At 42.1% G+C, this 17,304-nt stretch overlaps 1 protein-coding gene across 1 annotated transcript; it reads left to right on the forward strand.

Moving 5' to 3' along the window:
* Window positions 1-105: 105 nt before the first annotated feature.
* Window positions 106-16,697, forward strand: efcab7 (EF-hand calcium binding domain 7). Its single transcript, XM_035413485.1, has 13 exons — window positions 106-827; window positions 1,158-1,369; window positions 1,489-1,575; window positions 1,885-2,080; window positions 3,129-3,253; window positions 5,036-5,177; window positions 7,103-7,212; window positions 8,436-8,593; window positions 8,762-8,895; window positions 9,559-9,707; window positions 10,081-10,290; window positions 13,795-13,902; window positions 15,134-16,697. Exons 1-13 carry the CDS (start codon window positions 713-715, stop codon window positions 15,206-15,208), a joined length of 1,821 nt encoding a protein of 606 aa, XP_035269376.1. The 5' UTR covers window positions 106-712; the 3' UTR covers window positions 15,209-16,697.
* The last annotated feature ends 607 nt before the right edge of the window (window positions 16,698-17,304 follow it).

The following is a 17,304-nucleotide window of genomic DNA, read 5'->3' on the forward strand; positions in this document are numbered from 1 at the left end:
TGCTTGTATTTTGATAGAAACTCACCGTAAGTTTTTACTGGAACTTATATACAGGAAGTCTAATTGTTGCTAGCTTCACGGAGCTTCAGCGAACTGAGTGGTACAAAAGTGGCGCGGTACGGCGATATATTTTGTCCATCGGAAACACCAATGTCACTTACATCTTTTGCCAGGATTTTACAAAATACCTTCGAGTATTTTTGTTTTATTCCTAACAACAAAAATAATATAGCATTGTTATCGGTGTATGACTAGTTCTGCTCAATCTGAGCTCGTTTAACCTACGGTAGCTAACCAAAATACAAGGAGGAACTATATTGCTTTTTCTTGCACTGTCGGTTATGGTGCACACGTTTGATTGTTTACACAGCAACGAGTACACGGAGCGTTGTACATGACATGAAGATAGTGAGCAATTTAGTTAGCTGCCACTATGCTGCATCATTAGATAGGAGCTAGATATCGTACTACTTTATCGAGTAAAATCTTGACCCATCATACATATTAATTAATTATATTTGACATTACACAATACATAATAATTCTGATGAGCATTTGGTAATTCGGCGCATTTGATGTTATAAGTTAGCTAGCTCCTCATAGCTAGCTACTAACTAGTCAGCTATACAGTTAATGTGTTGGCTGGCTGACTAACTAGCTAGCCAAAATATCCTCATATTCTGAATAACGTCGTCTGTGGCATTGTCTAGCAATGCAGAAATCTCTGAGCACCGAAGAGATATTCTACATCAATTGCAGGGCTGCATACCTGGCGGTATTAAGATCTAGTTTAGCGAATATAACCTCAAAGGAGCAACTGTGTCTGGGTAAGCAAATATGAAATAAAAAACAGTAAATGTACATTGCAATGTTATATATTTTTTGTGTTGTATATACCGTTCACGGTTTGGGAGTCTATTCAGTCATACTTAATGTAATAAACACTAAACATCTAACATACTTTCGATTTGACAATGAAGTCTCCATCTTCGGTGTAGTAACGTTCTGAAGTAAAACCCCTATCTGACTCTGAGTGTCTACGCTCTTAAGTAACAATGTCACGGGTAAGCCTAGCTACAACCGTGACCCCGTAGTCCTCTATAACTGTTAATTCTACAAATAAGATAGTTTTCCCTAAAATACAGGACTTTGTTCAGTTTTGCAACAGGCTGGCAGAAACCCGTCCCAGAAGACCCTGGAAAAGTTCTGGACAGAGAGAACCACAAAACTGAACTTTGATGACTTCTGTGAAATTCTTAGAAAAGAGAAACCAACAGAAGAAAGTGAGCTGCTGAGGGCCTTCAGAAAACTAGATCTAAGTGGTCAGGGATATGTTTTACACAGTGAACTCTATAAAGTTCTCACTTCGGTGAGTAAAATCCAAGTCTCTTGCTATAACTGTTGTCAACTAGTATGATGATTTGATCATTTGGTTTTTCTGGTAATTCATTATAATTAAATCTTTTTTTTTTTGCTTTCCTTTCACAGAGAGGTGAAAAGATGAGTCCTGAGGAGGTTAATCAGTTTTTGTCATTAGCTGGGTCCAATAAAGATGGGAAGTTAGACTATACACAGGTAAGACTAAGATCGTTGCATGTTTCTTAGGTTTGCTTTTTTCCCATCACTTTCAAAAGATCATTATAGAGATGGAGCCACAGCAGGGAAGGATTTACAAAACTTTGCTATGATTGGTTATGAGTAATGCCAGTCAACCACTGAGTGTAAATTGGCACAGTGCTCTGCAAGGTCGTTTGTTCTAAATAAATAAACGAAGGGAAGGCCTGTAGGCCGTGGCTTTTGGAGGACCCCAGTGCCATTACGCGTGTAGCGTGTTTCACCCTTAGAGTACGACACAACACAGTGACCTCGCTGTGTGGTGCTCAGCTCTGCAGGCTGCTGGTGTCCACCGCAGGACGCTGTCAGACGCTGGCCGTGGAGAAGCTGGAGTCTGACGCCAAGCTGAAGCAGCAGAACTTTGGCAATCAGACGGAGATCTCCCTGAAGGACTCTGCGTCACAGGCCGTTCCCGCAGCACCCGAGGCCCCACAGAAAACAGAGCCGGACGCCACGCCAAGGAAAGGTAAGCCCCCTTCACGGCTGCTTTAAAGCCCCACACGTCCCCCGAGACGGTCCGCTTGTGTAGGTGTAGCTAGAAACAGTGGGCTTCACCAAGGAAATGAACAGCGGAGCTGATATTGATAAGCGGTCTCGTTTTAATTTATCTAGAGAAGCAAATAAATACTTGTATGACTAAAGCCCCATCAGAATGAATGGTTGAAATAAGCCCTGTCAGAAGGAACGAAAGGCAGGCAGTGGGAGCTGCTTGTCTTTGTGTTGCTTATGAGGTGCCTCCAGCCAGGCTGTGTGGAGGACAGGAGACGAGCAGGCTGTAGATGCGCTGGTCAGTCTGCGCTCGTGTTATTGATTGGGTGACCCCTGCAGTGGCTCAGAGGGATTAGCGAGCCACGTGAAGGACGACTCTCAAATGAGGGTTGAAAAAACAAATTAGTTTCTAAATAGTGTCTGGATTATAACATTATTGTTCCCATTTGAAATATTGATTCATTCCTTTTACATTTTCCCACTGACACTGGCTTGTATGCCCCATCATTTTGGTATTAGTTATTAGTATATCTATAGGCAGAGAAATGCAAATAGAACAGAAGTCCTTAAATATAAGTATTGTTCTGTTTTCTGACTAGGTTCTAATTTCTTACAAATTACATTTGAAGTGCATCTCTGCAATCCACATCCCAGCAAAAACCATCCAGCCTTACGGTCTCAAAGCAGATGTGTGACATGATTGAGTGATTTAATATCATACGTGCATCGGGTGCCCTGCTGTTGGTCATATCGCCTAATTCCACACTCACTCTCTGCAGACCGAAGAGCTGTTTAACAATCAGCCAATTCATTACCAAATTGATCTTTTCTCATTTCAATTAGTTGTAGTGAGAAAGGCGTGGATTATAATGAATAGGAAGGCCCGTGATTGTGCCTTTGTAATTTAGCGTGCTTCATTAATCAAAGGGTTGAACTAGGCGTCTGCTCCTTGTAAATGTTTTCAGTAAACCTCGGTCTGCCAGCCTTGACGCTCAGTGTTTTTGTGCTTCGCCGGTTCGGTCCAGCGGAGGGCAGGTCTTCCTCACGCCCCTCTTCGGCTCGCAGTCGGCGAACGTCGGCGTCCACTAACATCACCATGGCAGCCAGCAGCACTAAGAGTGGCCATCTGTCAGAGCCCAAGTCTCTTCAGGTACCACACACCCTGATGAAATGCGTCTTACTGTGCTCGGACTCTGTGCAGCGTGTGTGGGAGGAGGCCGTTTCTTTTGCCTACGAATGCGAACGCCGTGCGGTTTCTTATAAAAAATGTTGAACGTCAAGAAAAAAAAATTTCCAGGCCTTGCATAGCTCTGGGGTTTCCGAGGCCTGTTGGACCAAATTTACTCCGAGTCGATATGTATAGAGTGTTGATATTGATCTTCTCCTCTTTGTTTTCACTCTTTTTGACTTAACCTCTACTGGTTTTCTTACAGCAGAAAGTAATGGGCGTACATGTCAAAGCGCGGAAATTGGAAAAGGCCAGGAGTGGCGTAAAGAATGTGCGCTATGAGATTACTTTGGAAAGTTCTTTTACCGCTGCCTGCGCCGCGGCGACCTAAAGTGATAATTGGGAGCGGGGAACGGGTGGGTTATGTTTTTGAGGGAAGGGGCGCCGTGGCTTTAAAAGCGCAGTAAATCAGGGAGGCGAACGGGAGGAAGTGACACGGCTCTGTATTAGCCGTCCGGTTGGCCCATCTCTGAGGGACTCTATTTCAGAGTCTTTAAAGTGGCCTTGTGCCTTGGGCAGTTTGCTTCATTTGATATTTGGTGTACAAACCACTGAAGTGTTATGGTTTGATATTTCACAACCTAACAGAATAACTCTGAGTAAATAGCTTTTGTAAAGAAATGTCATTTCCTGCCACATTTATTTTATGTCTTTGTTTAACTTGATGATTTATTGAACATCAAAAAAGATGTATAAAGCCATTCTACACAATAAGGGTCTCAAATTCTGTGTACTATTCCATAACTACATTACCTGAAAAGACTCTCCAATGGGTTAAAAACCAATCTCTCAAAATTTAAACAGGATATCAAAATTTATTACATTTTGCGTCATTTTCAAATGAAGATTTTTTTCAAACAGACTTTACTCACTATAAAGAATGTAGTAAAAATACATTGCTTTGTGATATGTTTAGTCATATATGATTTTTCTCTGAAACAGTCTCCCATAATGACATTAACCCATATATTTTAGAATTTCCTGGTAGAATACTGACATAAATCACAGTATGTACATTGGGTTGTAAATGTTTCCCACATATTATGGTATGACAGTTTTTCTCTTCCTTAATAACAGTAGCTCTTTTTCCTCCTGTTTTACTGAACATGTTTCTGTTTTTGATAGGAAGCTAGAAATATTTTAATTTGTGTAGTGTACAAATTTTAATCTACACTGCAGAGTTCATCTGTTTTCTATTGCTGGTTTGCCTTTGTTTGGAAATTTGCATTACTGTAGTGCCATCTTGTGGTCATGTTATGATAGTGCAAGTCGTAGATACCTGTGAGGAAATGCAACAATATGTGTAAGGAGTAATTGTCTCCTTGTTCTTGAAATTATTATAATGACATACCAAGTGGCAGAGGGATGCACATATTTTTAATTGCAATTTACAATGTAATTAGTTTTGATTGCTTTTATAACAATGCCATATGTTTACACATTTATATCTCACACTTATAACAACTATTATCTATCATACTAGTTGATTCAAAATGTCCTTGTTTCATAATCATAATGGTGATATAATAAAAGCTCAGAACAGTTATTTTAGTGTAATTATTACCATAATTTGGGTCCAGACTGTTTCAAGAAAAGTTCGAACTCTGCCCTCCTGCTTAACTGTTCTATAAAAATGAACTTGCACTTTTTCATTTATGGACTTTACGCTTTCAAACAGTGTCTATTATCTTCTGTCTGCTGCAGACTTGGCATCATACAAGTACTAAAGGCTGCTTCTTTTTGGAAGAGGATGGTGGGATTGTGTCTCTGCAATACCGACTCCACCTCCCCCAGACCAGCACTGTCTTCCTCACCATCCGGCCTCTCAACCTCAATCAGGAGGACGGTAAAGGCCCTTACCGTGGGACTGACACACCTGCTCTAGAGAAGCACAGTTACCATCAGGGTTTAAGCCCTTACCGTGGGACTGACACACCTGCTCTAGAGAAGCACAGTTAACATCAGGGTTTAAGCCCTTACCGTGGTACTGACACACCTGCTCTAGAGAAGCACAGTTACCATCAGGGTTTAAGCCCTTACCGTGGGACTGACACACCTGCTCTAGAGAAGCACAGTTAACATCAGGGTTTAAGCCCTTACTGTGGTACTGACACACCTGCTCTAGAGAAGCACAGTTACCATCAGGGTTTAAGCCCTTACTGTGGTACTGACACACCTGCTCTAGAGAAGCACAGTTAACATCAGGGTTTAAGCCCTTACCGTGGGACTGACACACCTGCTCTAGAGAAGCACAGTTACCATCAGGGTTTAAGCTCTTACCGTGGGACTGACACACCTGCTCTAGAGAAGCACAGTTAACATCAGGGTTTAAGCCCTTACCGTGGGACTGACACACCTGCTCTAGAGAAGCACAGTTACCATCAGGGTTTAAGCCCTTACCGTGGGACTGACACACCTGCTCTAGAGAAGCACAGTTACCATCAGGGTTTAAGCCCTTACCGTGGGACTGACACACCTGCTCTAGAGAAGCACAGTTAACATCAGGGTTTAAGCCCTTACCGTGGGACTGACACACCTGCTCTAGAGAAGCACAGTTAACATCAGGGTTTAAGCCCTTACCGTGGGACTGACACACCTGCTCTAGAGAAGCACAGTTACCATCAGGGTTTAAGCCCTTACCGTGGGACTGACACACCTGCTCTAGAGAAGCACAGTTACCATCAGGGTTTAAGCCCTTACCCTGGGACTGACACACCTGCTCTAGAGAAGCACAGTTAACATCAGGGTTTAAGCCCTTACCGTGGGACTGACACACCTGCTCTAGAGAAGCACAGTTACCATCAGGGTTTAAGCCCTTACCGTGGGACTGACACACCTGCTCTAGAGAAGCACAGTTACCATCAGGGTTTAAGCCCTTACCGTGGGACTGACACACCTGCTCTAGAGAAGCACAGTTACCATCAGGGTTTAAGCCCTTACCGTGGGACTGACACACCTGCTCTAGAGAAGCACAGTTACCATCAGGGTTTAAGCCCTTACTGTGGGACTGACACACCTGCTCTAGAGAAGCACAGTTACCATCAGGGTTTAAGCCCTTACCGTGGGACTGACACACCTGCTCTAGAGAAGCACAGTTACCATCAGGGTTTAAGCCCTTACCGTGGGACTGACACACCTGCTCTAGAGAAGCACAGTTACCATCAGGGTTTAAGCCCTTACCGTGGGACTGACACACCTGCTCTAGAGAAGCACAGTTAACATCAGGGTTTAAGCCCTTACTGTGGGACTGACACACCTGCTCTAGAGAAGCACAGTTAACATCAGGGTTTAAGCCCTTACCGTGGGACTGACACACCTGCTCTAGAGAAGCACAGTTACCATCAGGGTTTAAGCCCTTACTGTGGGACTGACACACCTGCTCTAGAGAAGCACAGTTAACATCAGGGTTTAAGCCCTTACCGTGGGACTGACACACCTGCTCTAGAGAAGCACAGTTACCATCAGGGTTTAAGCCCTTACCGTGGGACTGACACACCTGCTCTAGAGAAGCACAGTTACCATCAGGGTTTAAGCCCTTACCGTGGGACTGACACACCTGCTCTAGAGAAGCACAGTTAACATCAGGGTTTAAGCCCTTACCGTGGGACTGACAAACACATACCAGAGAAGCACAGTTAACATCAGGGTTTAAGAGAAATGTCTGTTTCTAAGGAAATAGCACCAGCCATTTATAAAAGCTTAGGGACATAAAGAATTTCTACCGTAGTTTCTGGTCCAGGGCTTTACCTGATCTTTTTTTTAATTTTCCAGAAAGGCCTTCCTCTTGGATGAAGGTGGACACTGCTCTTTTCCTTGTGACTGCAAACAAGACGAAGGAAGACTCAAACCTGGTGTGTTTCACAGAGCAGAGAGACAAAGAGGTGAGTGGCTGTTTCCCTGTGGCAGGTCTGACCTTAAGGCTGTTTTCCTGCTTGATTGAATCTTTCTACATTCATGCCACCAAGACCCTTTATATACTGTCAGACTTATTATGTTTTCTGTGTCCTATTTTTCATTCTATCCTGTCATGCATGATGTAATTTCTTTACTCCACCAAGGAAATGAATATATAGAGATACATTAAAAGTGTTTTTATTCTAAGCCTAAGTATATTTCATGGTATTCCTCATGTTGGTAGAAATATTTATATCACAAATGTCAATTATTTTATATAGCCACTAGCCAGATAGTTAATGCATCCATGTACATAAATAATAAAACTGGACTGAAACACACAATTGACTTTATAGTTGCTAACCCCTAGTGCATGTGTGTATGTGTGTGTATGTGTGTGTGTGTGTGTCCACAGTAGACCTTACCCCTACTGCAGTACAATCTCAGCGATATGAAATGAAAGAGGATTGGGGTTGATCGGAGCGGTGGAATCACGAATACAAATTAGTCGCTTTCTGGCAAAATTATTCTTTTTTAATTTGAAAAATGACACATAGTTGTATGTTGCAGATCTGTTGGGCACAAAAAGTGTTGAGGTGCCTAGTGAAATTGCCTGCCTGTACTGTAAGTGATGTGTTGCTCTATGCACATAATGTAGGCTGTCTACATCGCTATCCTCTAAAATATCTTCTAGAGGCAAATATCTTCTAGAGGTTGATTAAAGTGGCATAAATTGAAACAAAATATTTCCAAATTTTCGTTAGCCAGCTACGGTTGGGGAGTTCAACCTATGTTCAACAAACTTCAGTGAAAAATGCCCTCTGTGCCTGGCTGCGGCACAAACATCTGTGTGTGTGTGTGTGTGTGTGTGTGTGGTGTGATGTGTCCACAGCACACTAGAGTTGTTAAGTGGCATTTCGCAGGGTGCAGACATACTGTGAGTCCCTCATCATGACTGCTCTGCATGTTGCTGACTGACAGAATGCGATAAGGCAGTCTGTAGTAGTACGGCGGCAGATCTTACGCCTCCCAGCCAGTTTGAGTATTTCCACAGCCGCTGCCAAACCAGCAGCGCTGTCTGGAGCACTTTATTTAGCAGCGCATTGTGACATCAGCAAGGTTCTCTGTGATAGACAGCTTCTGTGGGCGGGCTCTTGTCTGCATGTACACTCTGCCCTGCAGTGGCCTGATTGTTTCCTTTGATTGACAGAAGTTTGGCTGGAAGGGGGAACTGAGTGCGGGCACCTACCACATCCTGCCCTTCAGCACGGGCTGCAGGCTGAGGAGGAGCAGGGCGCCGGCGCTGAAGACAGCCCAGCTGGTGTACAGGACCGACGCTGGGGAGCTGGCTCTCACCAAAGAGTTCAGGTGGGCCTCATGGGGGAGGGGCCTGCTCAGGAGAGGAACCGCCCTACCCAGGTACAGGGAGGGAAGCCGAATGTGGCTCTGGAAGGGGTCCGGCGTGTGCAGAGGGAGGGGGTCCGGGGCGCGTTACCCTGCTGCATGGTAACACGCAGCTCCTTGTTTGTCCCGCAGGGCGGCGCTCTCGGACATCTTCGAGGTGATCGACCTGGACGGCAACGGGCTGCTCAGTCTGGAGGAGTACAACTTCTTTGAGGAGAGGACCAGCGGGGAGAAGTGTGACGAGGACGCCTGGGCCGTCTGCAAAGGTGACATCACACACTCGTGCAGACTGACAGATGGGCAGGCAGACAGACGACAGACAGACAGACTGACATGCAGACAGACAAGCAGTCAGACAGCATGGCAGACAAACAGACAAGCAGTCAGACAGACCGAAAGACAGACAGACTAACAGACAGGCAGCAGATACACAAGCAGACAGACAGACAGGCAAACAGACAGACAGACAAGCAGACTGGCAGGCAGACAGATAGACAAGCAGACAGACAGACAGACAGGCAAACAGACAAGCAGACTGGCAGGCAGACAGATAGATAGACAGACAAGCAGACTGGCAGGCAGACAGACAGACAAGCAGACAGACAGTTGAGTTAGCATATGAGAACAGGGCGACAAGAGTAACGTAACCTTTACAGGAGTCTTGCGTTGACAGCTCTTTTTACTGGTGATTAATGTGCCAGTGTGCTGTCTGCTAGTGAAACCATATAATTTAAATTGCCACCCTGCACACCTGTCCTGCATGCTAAACTGTGCAGGCGTTGTTTGTAAATGCAACAGAATAAGCAGTAGAGACTAGAGCAGGATGCAGAGCGTCCTGAGTAGAAGTGTGTGGAAGAACAGATGTGTGCCGGAGGGCATCCATTATTACTGCGCAGTATTTCACCGGAACTTCATCTGCTGCTCTGCAGAGAACTTTGACACCAAAAAGAACGAGCTGACGAGGCAGGGCTTCATGGAGCTCAACCTCATGGAGGCCAACGACCGCGAGGGGGACACCGCGGATCTGTGGGTCACCCTGGAGTCCATGGGCTACAGCCGAGGCCTGGAGATGGTGGAGGTGAATACCGCAGCTCCGCCCAGAGAGCAGCGCTGTCAGTGTCAGTGCTATATGGCTGCACAAGCTTATCAGGGCTGTTGAGTGCATATGATATGGCCTCATTGTGTTTTAATATTGCTATTTAAAAGAATGTGCGTGCAGCTTTGCAAATAAAATGCCAATCCAAAATGGCAATGTTTGTAAGGGGAGATGTATTGTGTGTGTGTCTGGGGGGGCAGCAGTGTAGTATTATGGGTAAGGAACTAGTCTTGTAACCTAAAGGCCACAGGTCCCAAGTAGGACACTGCCACTGTACTCTTGAGCAAGGATGTGTAAATGCCTGTAATGTAATGTGATGTTTTGTGCGTGTATTGCATGTGTTTTTCCACCCCAGGCCTGTCCATTTGTCATTGACGTTTATTCGGAGGAAACCCAGCCCACCGTCCAGCCAATTAACCTGGAGTCCAGCAGCAAGGTCCTCAACACAGCCCTGCATAGATCGGTTATCTCTAAAGGGGAGGCCAAGACCATCAAGGGCCACGAAAACGTTATTATCCACACCTACAAAAGCGAGGCCAGGATTTCCTCCGTCATCGCCAACAAGGTGCCTCCCCTCCCGCATGAATCATTCGCTGCTCCACCTCAGGAACAATGCAGTGTCAGGAAATAGAGAATAATCCATTAGGTTCATTAATACGGGGGAAGGACATTAGGTGGCACACATGTTCAGTTAGAATGGATTGCTGGAGGTGCGCTGGGGAGCTCTTTCTCACACCATCTGCGCTTGCTGATGTAATATTAATATGAATCATTTCACTGAGAGGGCTCGGGCAGCTGGGAGCTGATGTTGGGAAAGCAGAAGCGTGATTAAAATGGGCTCTGGGTGATGTGCAGATTGAAGAACTATTTCGGTGTGACTGAACATGTTCCAAGTTCATGTTTGCCGAAGTTCAACAAAAATAGAAATGTGAAAAATGAAAGAATGGATCCAGTGCTCACATTGGTGGGTCATATTTTAAATTCATAAAAAAGTTTGTGGAAAACAGAATTGGTGCAAAATATCATAAAACCTATATTTAAATGTTTTGCTGCGGACATTGGTTTATGTACTGCGTAAATATGTTTCTAATACATGCCAAATATTTGGGTTTAAGATTTATATTTAAGAAAAGTAAATTGGATGTATAATGTATCTTAGATGTAGAGATCTGAAAGTAATAATTCTAATGTTCGTTGTAGTCAGAATAAAGGTGTGGACTACGGATGTGACGGTATACCGGTATGACGATATACTGTAAAATTCAAATATGAAATAGTACTATCATAAACGTACCGTAATACCGTGATAGTATATCACGTGACAAAAGCTATTTTCATGCAGGGAATTTTTTCCCCCAACCATTACCCTGATAAAATATCTAAATAACCCATATTAAATAATATACTGGACCTGAATTGAGATAATGAAATCTGATCCTAGATCTGTATTTAGAGGCAAAGTCATTTAAAAACACAGGTTGTGTCTTTTCAGCCAATCATTATGCTTGATGCATGACGTGTGTGCCCCCACGGGAGCGAGCAGCTGCACGGCTGTCGTTCTTCCGCTCGTTCTTTCTGATGTAAAATGCAAGTTAGCTTGCTACCTACAAATTACCAGCGATGTTCTTCTTTTCGTTTATGTAAAAAACTAGATAAATGAGTGCCGAGGAGTCCGGTGAAAGCAGGGGAGAGGCAAAGACAAAGTCGTCGGAAGAACTGAGGTTGAAATTGAACTCACAGACTAAGTAGGCCTAGGGCCAGTTATGCAGAGAGACTTTTCAGACGTTTTGAAAAGAGATATGCTTTCACAAGAACAAACAAATATTGATACAGCATATTAAATACATTGACACAGCATAATGTTATAATTCTACACTGATGACTTATACAACTGCTGTTTCCATGCTGATGAGTTGTAACGTTACAGCTCTCAATTATAATTATTACATGTTTGAGCGATTGCGATTTAATTGTAGGCTATTTGACATTATCCTTAGACCAGGCTTTTTAGTGTGAGTCTCATTCATTTGAGTAGGGTCCAGGAAGTTGCCTGCTTCCACGCAGCGTATGTGGTGCGCAAATGTTTCTCCCCTTTGTGGCTGTTGGTATTGCACTCAATGGCTGAAGTATGTGAGTAGGCGAGTCAAACAAGGTTGTTGCTTACAACAAATACGCTATTTTTGTGAAATTACATATTTACACCTAGGATTTCTCTTTTTTGGCTGTGTACGATAGTTTTCTTTAAAATCCGATAATTGTAAGCCTCCAGTACGATAGTTTAATATTTCCCACCTGGCAACGCTGGCTAGCCAGCTGTTATACAGCTACACGGCATCTCCGTTTGCAGTCTCTTACAACACTTGCGATGTCTGACGCTGATTCTGATACCGACTGTAATGAAGAATCATATATCCCCCCAAAAAGCGAACTCGTTCATCCGCGTGGGCTCACTTTGGATTCAGGAAAAAGGATTTTCATTATTTTAAATATGCAATTACAAGGAGTGAACTATTCAGTTGCATTTTTTGTTTTATTTTTCAATTAAAATGGTTTTAAAAATCCGCAGATCCATAAATAAACAGATCGAGTTCTAAACTTTGTGTGATTTATTAATTTTTTTAGCTTAAAACCTGATACCATGATATACCGAAAATCGTGATATTGAGTAGTACGATTATCATACCGTGAAATTTTCATACTGCCACATCCCTAGTGTGGACTATCTAAGAATCAATAGGTTGGTAACTGACTACATTGAAATAAGGAGTTAATAGGGTAGTTATCACAGTGCCAAACAGCACTAGTGGAGAGAGGCGAGATCTGTAGAATTTAATATGGTACAACAAGGAAATGGAAAAACAGAGTTAGGGCAGCCTGGGAGAGGTAGGACAGAAGGAGGCCAGTCTGAAGAAACTACAAAGAACTGTATTAGCAGCAGAGAAGGAATAAGAATGAAGTCTGTGAAACTGGGAAGTACAGTAAATTAAAGCAAAAATGTGCAAAACCTCAGCAAGGAGTTTTCAATCAGCTGTTAGTATGGAACCATGTCTGAAAGTACTTTTGAAAAACCTGCAACTATTTGTCAGAAAAGAAGAAATTTGTTGAGAGTAGAATGAAACAGTGCGAGGCCTTGAGATTATTTTGTAACAGAAAGGGACAGAAAGGGAAAGCACTCAATTTGAGGTCTATAGCAGGGAAGGAGAGTGTGAAGGAATGAGATGAGACCGGGAGAGCTTTAAGGTCAGCCACGGCGGAGTCTTAAAGAGGAAGAAGGAAATCTGAGAATCAGAGCTGAGGAATGCCCTAGTTGTGCATCACCTGAGGTGACACGAAGGGAGAATAGCCAATGGGAAACAGTGAGATGACCCATGGATTGAGTTTAGAGGAAAACAGAAGTGGGCTTAAGTTCTATAGTAATGAAAGTATCCAAGTAATCTAGAAGGTAAGACAAGGGCTGAACAGGTACAGAGAAAAGCTGTTCAGCTTAGTGAGAATAAATCCCATTAGGACTCAATCAAGTAGAGAATGCTGCAAGTTGGTGATGGACAGCTCCTTCAAAAGCTTTATACAGGAAGTGGTTAACCTTTTCAAAGTAAGAACATGCAAAATAGGTGCTAAATATTTTATATATAATAACTCATTAGCCATTAATATATACTGTAAACTTGATGCAATGCAAAACTGTTCCTACATATGTTATTCTTTAGTTTAACTTTAAGATGGGATTGGAACCCACTTTGCGTGTTTTAATTAGCAACAGTGGTTTATGTCCAGAAATTTATATTTTATTTATGCACATGATGGATGTATATAACTGCCAGGTCCTGTTTTCTGCCTATTTTTTGTGCAATTATTCTGACCTGAGTATTCAACACACCGCTATCTATGACTCGTATTTAAATTATGTGCTGTGTTCTCAATGAAGTGCATTTTTTCTGCTTCAGTATAAAGTAACTTCACTGAAATACAGAGCCTTACATTTGGATATTTGCATTCGTGTCATGTTTTTGGAGTGGAAACTCATTTGTAAGTAACTGTGGTTTCCCCTTTTCTCTCCTTTTTGTTGCAGTCCAGCCACAAAGTGACGGTGCATGTGAACAGCGAGCAGAGTAAGAACTGCATTAGCAGTAGAGGCATGAGTGTGTTTGCTGTGGAGGTCCCTGCAAGAACCAAAATGGTGAGAAACCTATTGTCTAGCTCCCAGAACATTTATACTGCAGTAAGAATCCATTACTGACCATTTAGAATTTATTTAAACTTCTGTATATGTGTGCAGAATTTTTTTAATGGCTTACTCTCCATCCAACGCTGATGTTGATGGATTATTATAGAAGTAAAGCAGAGAAGTTTAAATGGAGTTAAAATGTTTTTTTATGACACCCCTCCTCCTGTTTTTTTTCTTCTTTTTTATTTTCTCAAGTTGGAACACCATGGCTCAGTTGTAGTCCACTTCCACTGTTTGAGTATCCTCTCTTGTAATTTGGTAAAGCACAGACTAGCCCACACATGACGTGGGTTTTGTAATGTTTTTGTGCAACCATTGTGCCATAAAGCAGAGCTTGTTGCACAGCTGGTGTAGGCAGTATTTCAGGGATTAGTCTTTCGTGATATGTATGTTCATTATTATGATATTGGAATTCCAACATGAAATCAATATGAAATTGTTGTTTGGTGTGAAAGTAACCATTGCTGTAGGGCTATCAGCTTAGTAAATGCTATGAAAATTGTTTGTGACTCAGGGCAACACCATAGCATTCTGTGAGTCACATAATTATTTTGGCTAGTCTCACCCCAAACTGAATCTGTCGTTACTCTGCCACCAAATAGTAATTGTTAGGATTAGCATGTGGGTCAACTCAGTTAATATCCTGCTGTAACATTTAACGGCATAGCCTTTCATTTGAACGTTTAGGTAAGTTTTGTCAAAAACATACTGTATGCAATTCAAGTCGAAAAGAAAAGTTCACGGAGGTATTGATTGGCAGTCCTGCACTGGCACAGTATTCACTGGAGTTACTGGGAGCTGGCAGCCTGTCGGTGTGGCTGGCCAGAGAGCTGCATTTCACGCTCTGTTTCCCCTCTAAGGGGAACTTGCAGTGAAAGAAAAGGAAGAGTTCATACTTCTCACAGTCAATCTCTCCAGTCCAGCACAGAAACAACTAGGACATTAAAAATCCCCTCACGTCTGTCTTTTTCCTGATTTTGCTTATAGCTTCAGAGAAATTTGTGTCCAAATGTATCACCAACTTCATTGTCTGTTCAGTATTTCCCCCTTTTTGCTTTCTTTGTCTTTAATGTTAGTCAAACTGAACTGACAGAAATCAGTATTTTTGCACATGTCTACCACTGCTGTTGTGTGTTCAGTGAGTGTATATAACCATAACCAGGGTTGTCTGATCCTTCCTTAGGTGTGCCAACATGTTCTCCCCATCAATGAGAAACAGGAGTGGACCTACCACTGTGTTGAAAGCATTGTGTCTTAAATCCCAGACACTACACTGATGGCTTTTAAACAAGCAAGGTGCATTTAGCCTGGAATGTTGTGCTCATGTAATCATTACCACCTTGTTACCATGTACTTGTTCCCAAGTAATCGGTTATCTTTTTGGAACCAACTTTCGTCTCAGATTTAAATATTTTTTAAATTTTTTTTTATCCCAGTCCAGAACACTCAGTCATACTCAGAAGTGTGTGTGATTAGTGCAGCGTACCCTGTCAGTTCACAGACAACTATGCACTCTGCCCTGAAGTGTGTCTACTCCCAGCCAACACTTATTTTCACACTGCAGTCCACCAGCTGAAGTTCAGTCATTGCATCAGAGCAGAATGCATCAGGCACAGCTGGTACAGGCAGACTTCGGAGAGGAGTGGCGTTTGTGGCACGAGACAGGGACAATCCCGATACTGTCGCTCTCTGGGGAATCCCAGAGCAACCACCAACCATGTGCTGCAAGGTGCCACACAATACTGAAATGCAGTAACCTGCTTAAAAGCTTTCTCATTCATGTTATCAGATATATAACACTAATAACAGTGAACTGTTTTATAGGTAAATGCATGAGAATTGATAATTGTGGCATTTCTAATTTATATAATTTATATTATGTGCAGTGAAAGTAAACTTTATGCTTATTTACAGTAAAAAAAAAAAGGACATTCAAAGTTTATTGAAATGCGATTGTCACAAGTCTCTTAAAGTTTATTAACATCTGAATATCACATTGAATATCACATTACCTTCATTTGAAATCAATCTCTTAATATGTAGATGTAATACTTAAATTTGTGAATATATATCTGTCAGGTGTCCATTATTTTTTGTTCATCTTCAGACATTGAAAATAATTGTTTAAAATATGTCTAGCAATTATATCGTTCCATTTTGTTCCCTGTCTGTTTTCTAAATATACAGCATCCTCTTATTTGATTTGTAATGGGCATGCTTTTTTTCTAGCGTAAATATTTACAATTTTAGAATCAAAGGCTATGGCAATATGAATATCGTTTTTCAATAGTATTTTTATATTTTTGTAACAGGAGCTTTGAATTCCTTTCAGAAAAATGTTCAGCACACTTTGCTCAGACTAAAAAGGGTGCGTCTATGTTTAATCTACTACATTTCAGGTACAACGTGTTAACTGTATCCTCCCATTAGAACCTGCTGACCTCACTCTACCAGTTTCTTACACTTAGACCGACTGTGGGTCATTTGGCAGTGTGGCACATTCCTCTGCATTACACATAGGTCTAAAATTTATACACCCTTGGCCTTTAATGCCAAGGATAGACTTGACCTGCTATTTATATCATTTGGGCAATTATTTTGCACTTTGACTTTCTCTACTGTAACTGTAGAACAGGCCTGCTAAATGTCACATGGTAAGTGAGAAGAGGCCTAATTCATTTGCTGTGCTCTTTCTCCTTTCACCAAACTTTTAAGAAATAAATATCTAATATTACAATTTGCAGTCATATCTGTGAATATGTTGTCTTTTTGTTTGCCTGGTTACTATCATTATATCATTATAACCTGTAAATCGGTGATTTAAGAAAACCATTACCAGTATAAGCTGTTACAAACCTTTTCTCTACATCTCAAAGATCAACTCTGTGCTGCTTTTGACAGTGCTCAAACAGCACATGGTGCAATAGTCAAAGATTTGTCCAAGTACTTGAGCTTTCACAACAACATTGCTAGAGACAACAATTGTTAGGCTAATTGTAATATATTCTGTCTACTTGACACTTACCTTTGTAATGCTTTGGATGCTGGATGTATTGACTGATAAAATAAGTAGACCCATGATGTCAGCTTCAGTACCAAGCAGGTTGTCACTACACAAAAAATCTAGTCACTTGTGGGAAAGTATTAGAGGCCCAGTCTTAATTCATTCTATGCACAGGGATATGAAGAAAGGGCGAATTATTGGCATCATAAGCTAATACAAGGGGACTTGTCCCTATCATGTCTTACAAATTAGGCCTAACTGATGAAAATGTTTGAGGAAGGATTTTTGTTTATGATTTTCATAAAACGTTTCTGTTGGTAAAAGACATTTAATTGGTTTGAAACTTATCT

This window comes from Anguilla anguilla, chromosome 4, assembly GCF_013347855.1.
Source record: "Anguilla anguilla isolate fAngAng1 chromosome 4, fAngAng1.pri, whole genome shotgun sequence".
Classification (NCBI taxonomy): Eukaryota; Metazoa; Chordata; class Actinopteri; order Anguilliformes; family Anguillidae; genus Anguilla; species Anguilla anguilla.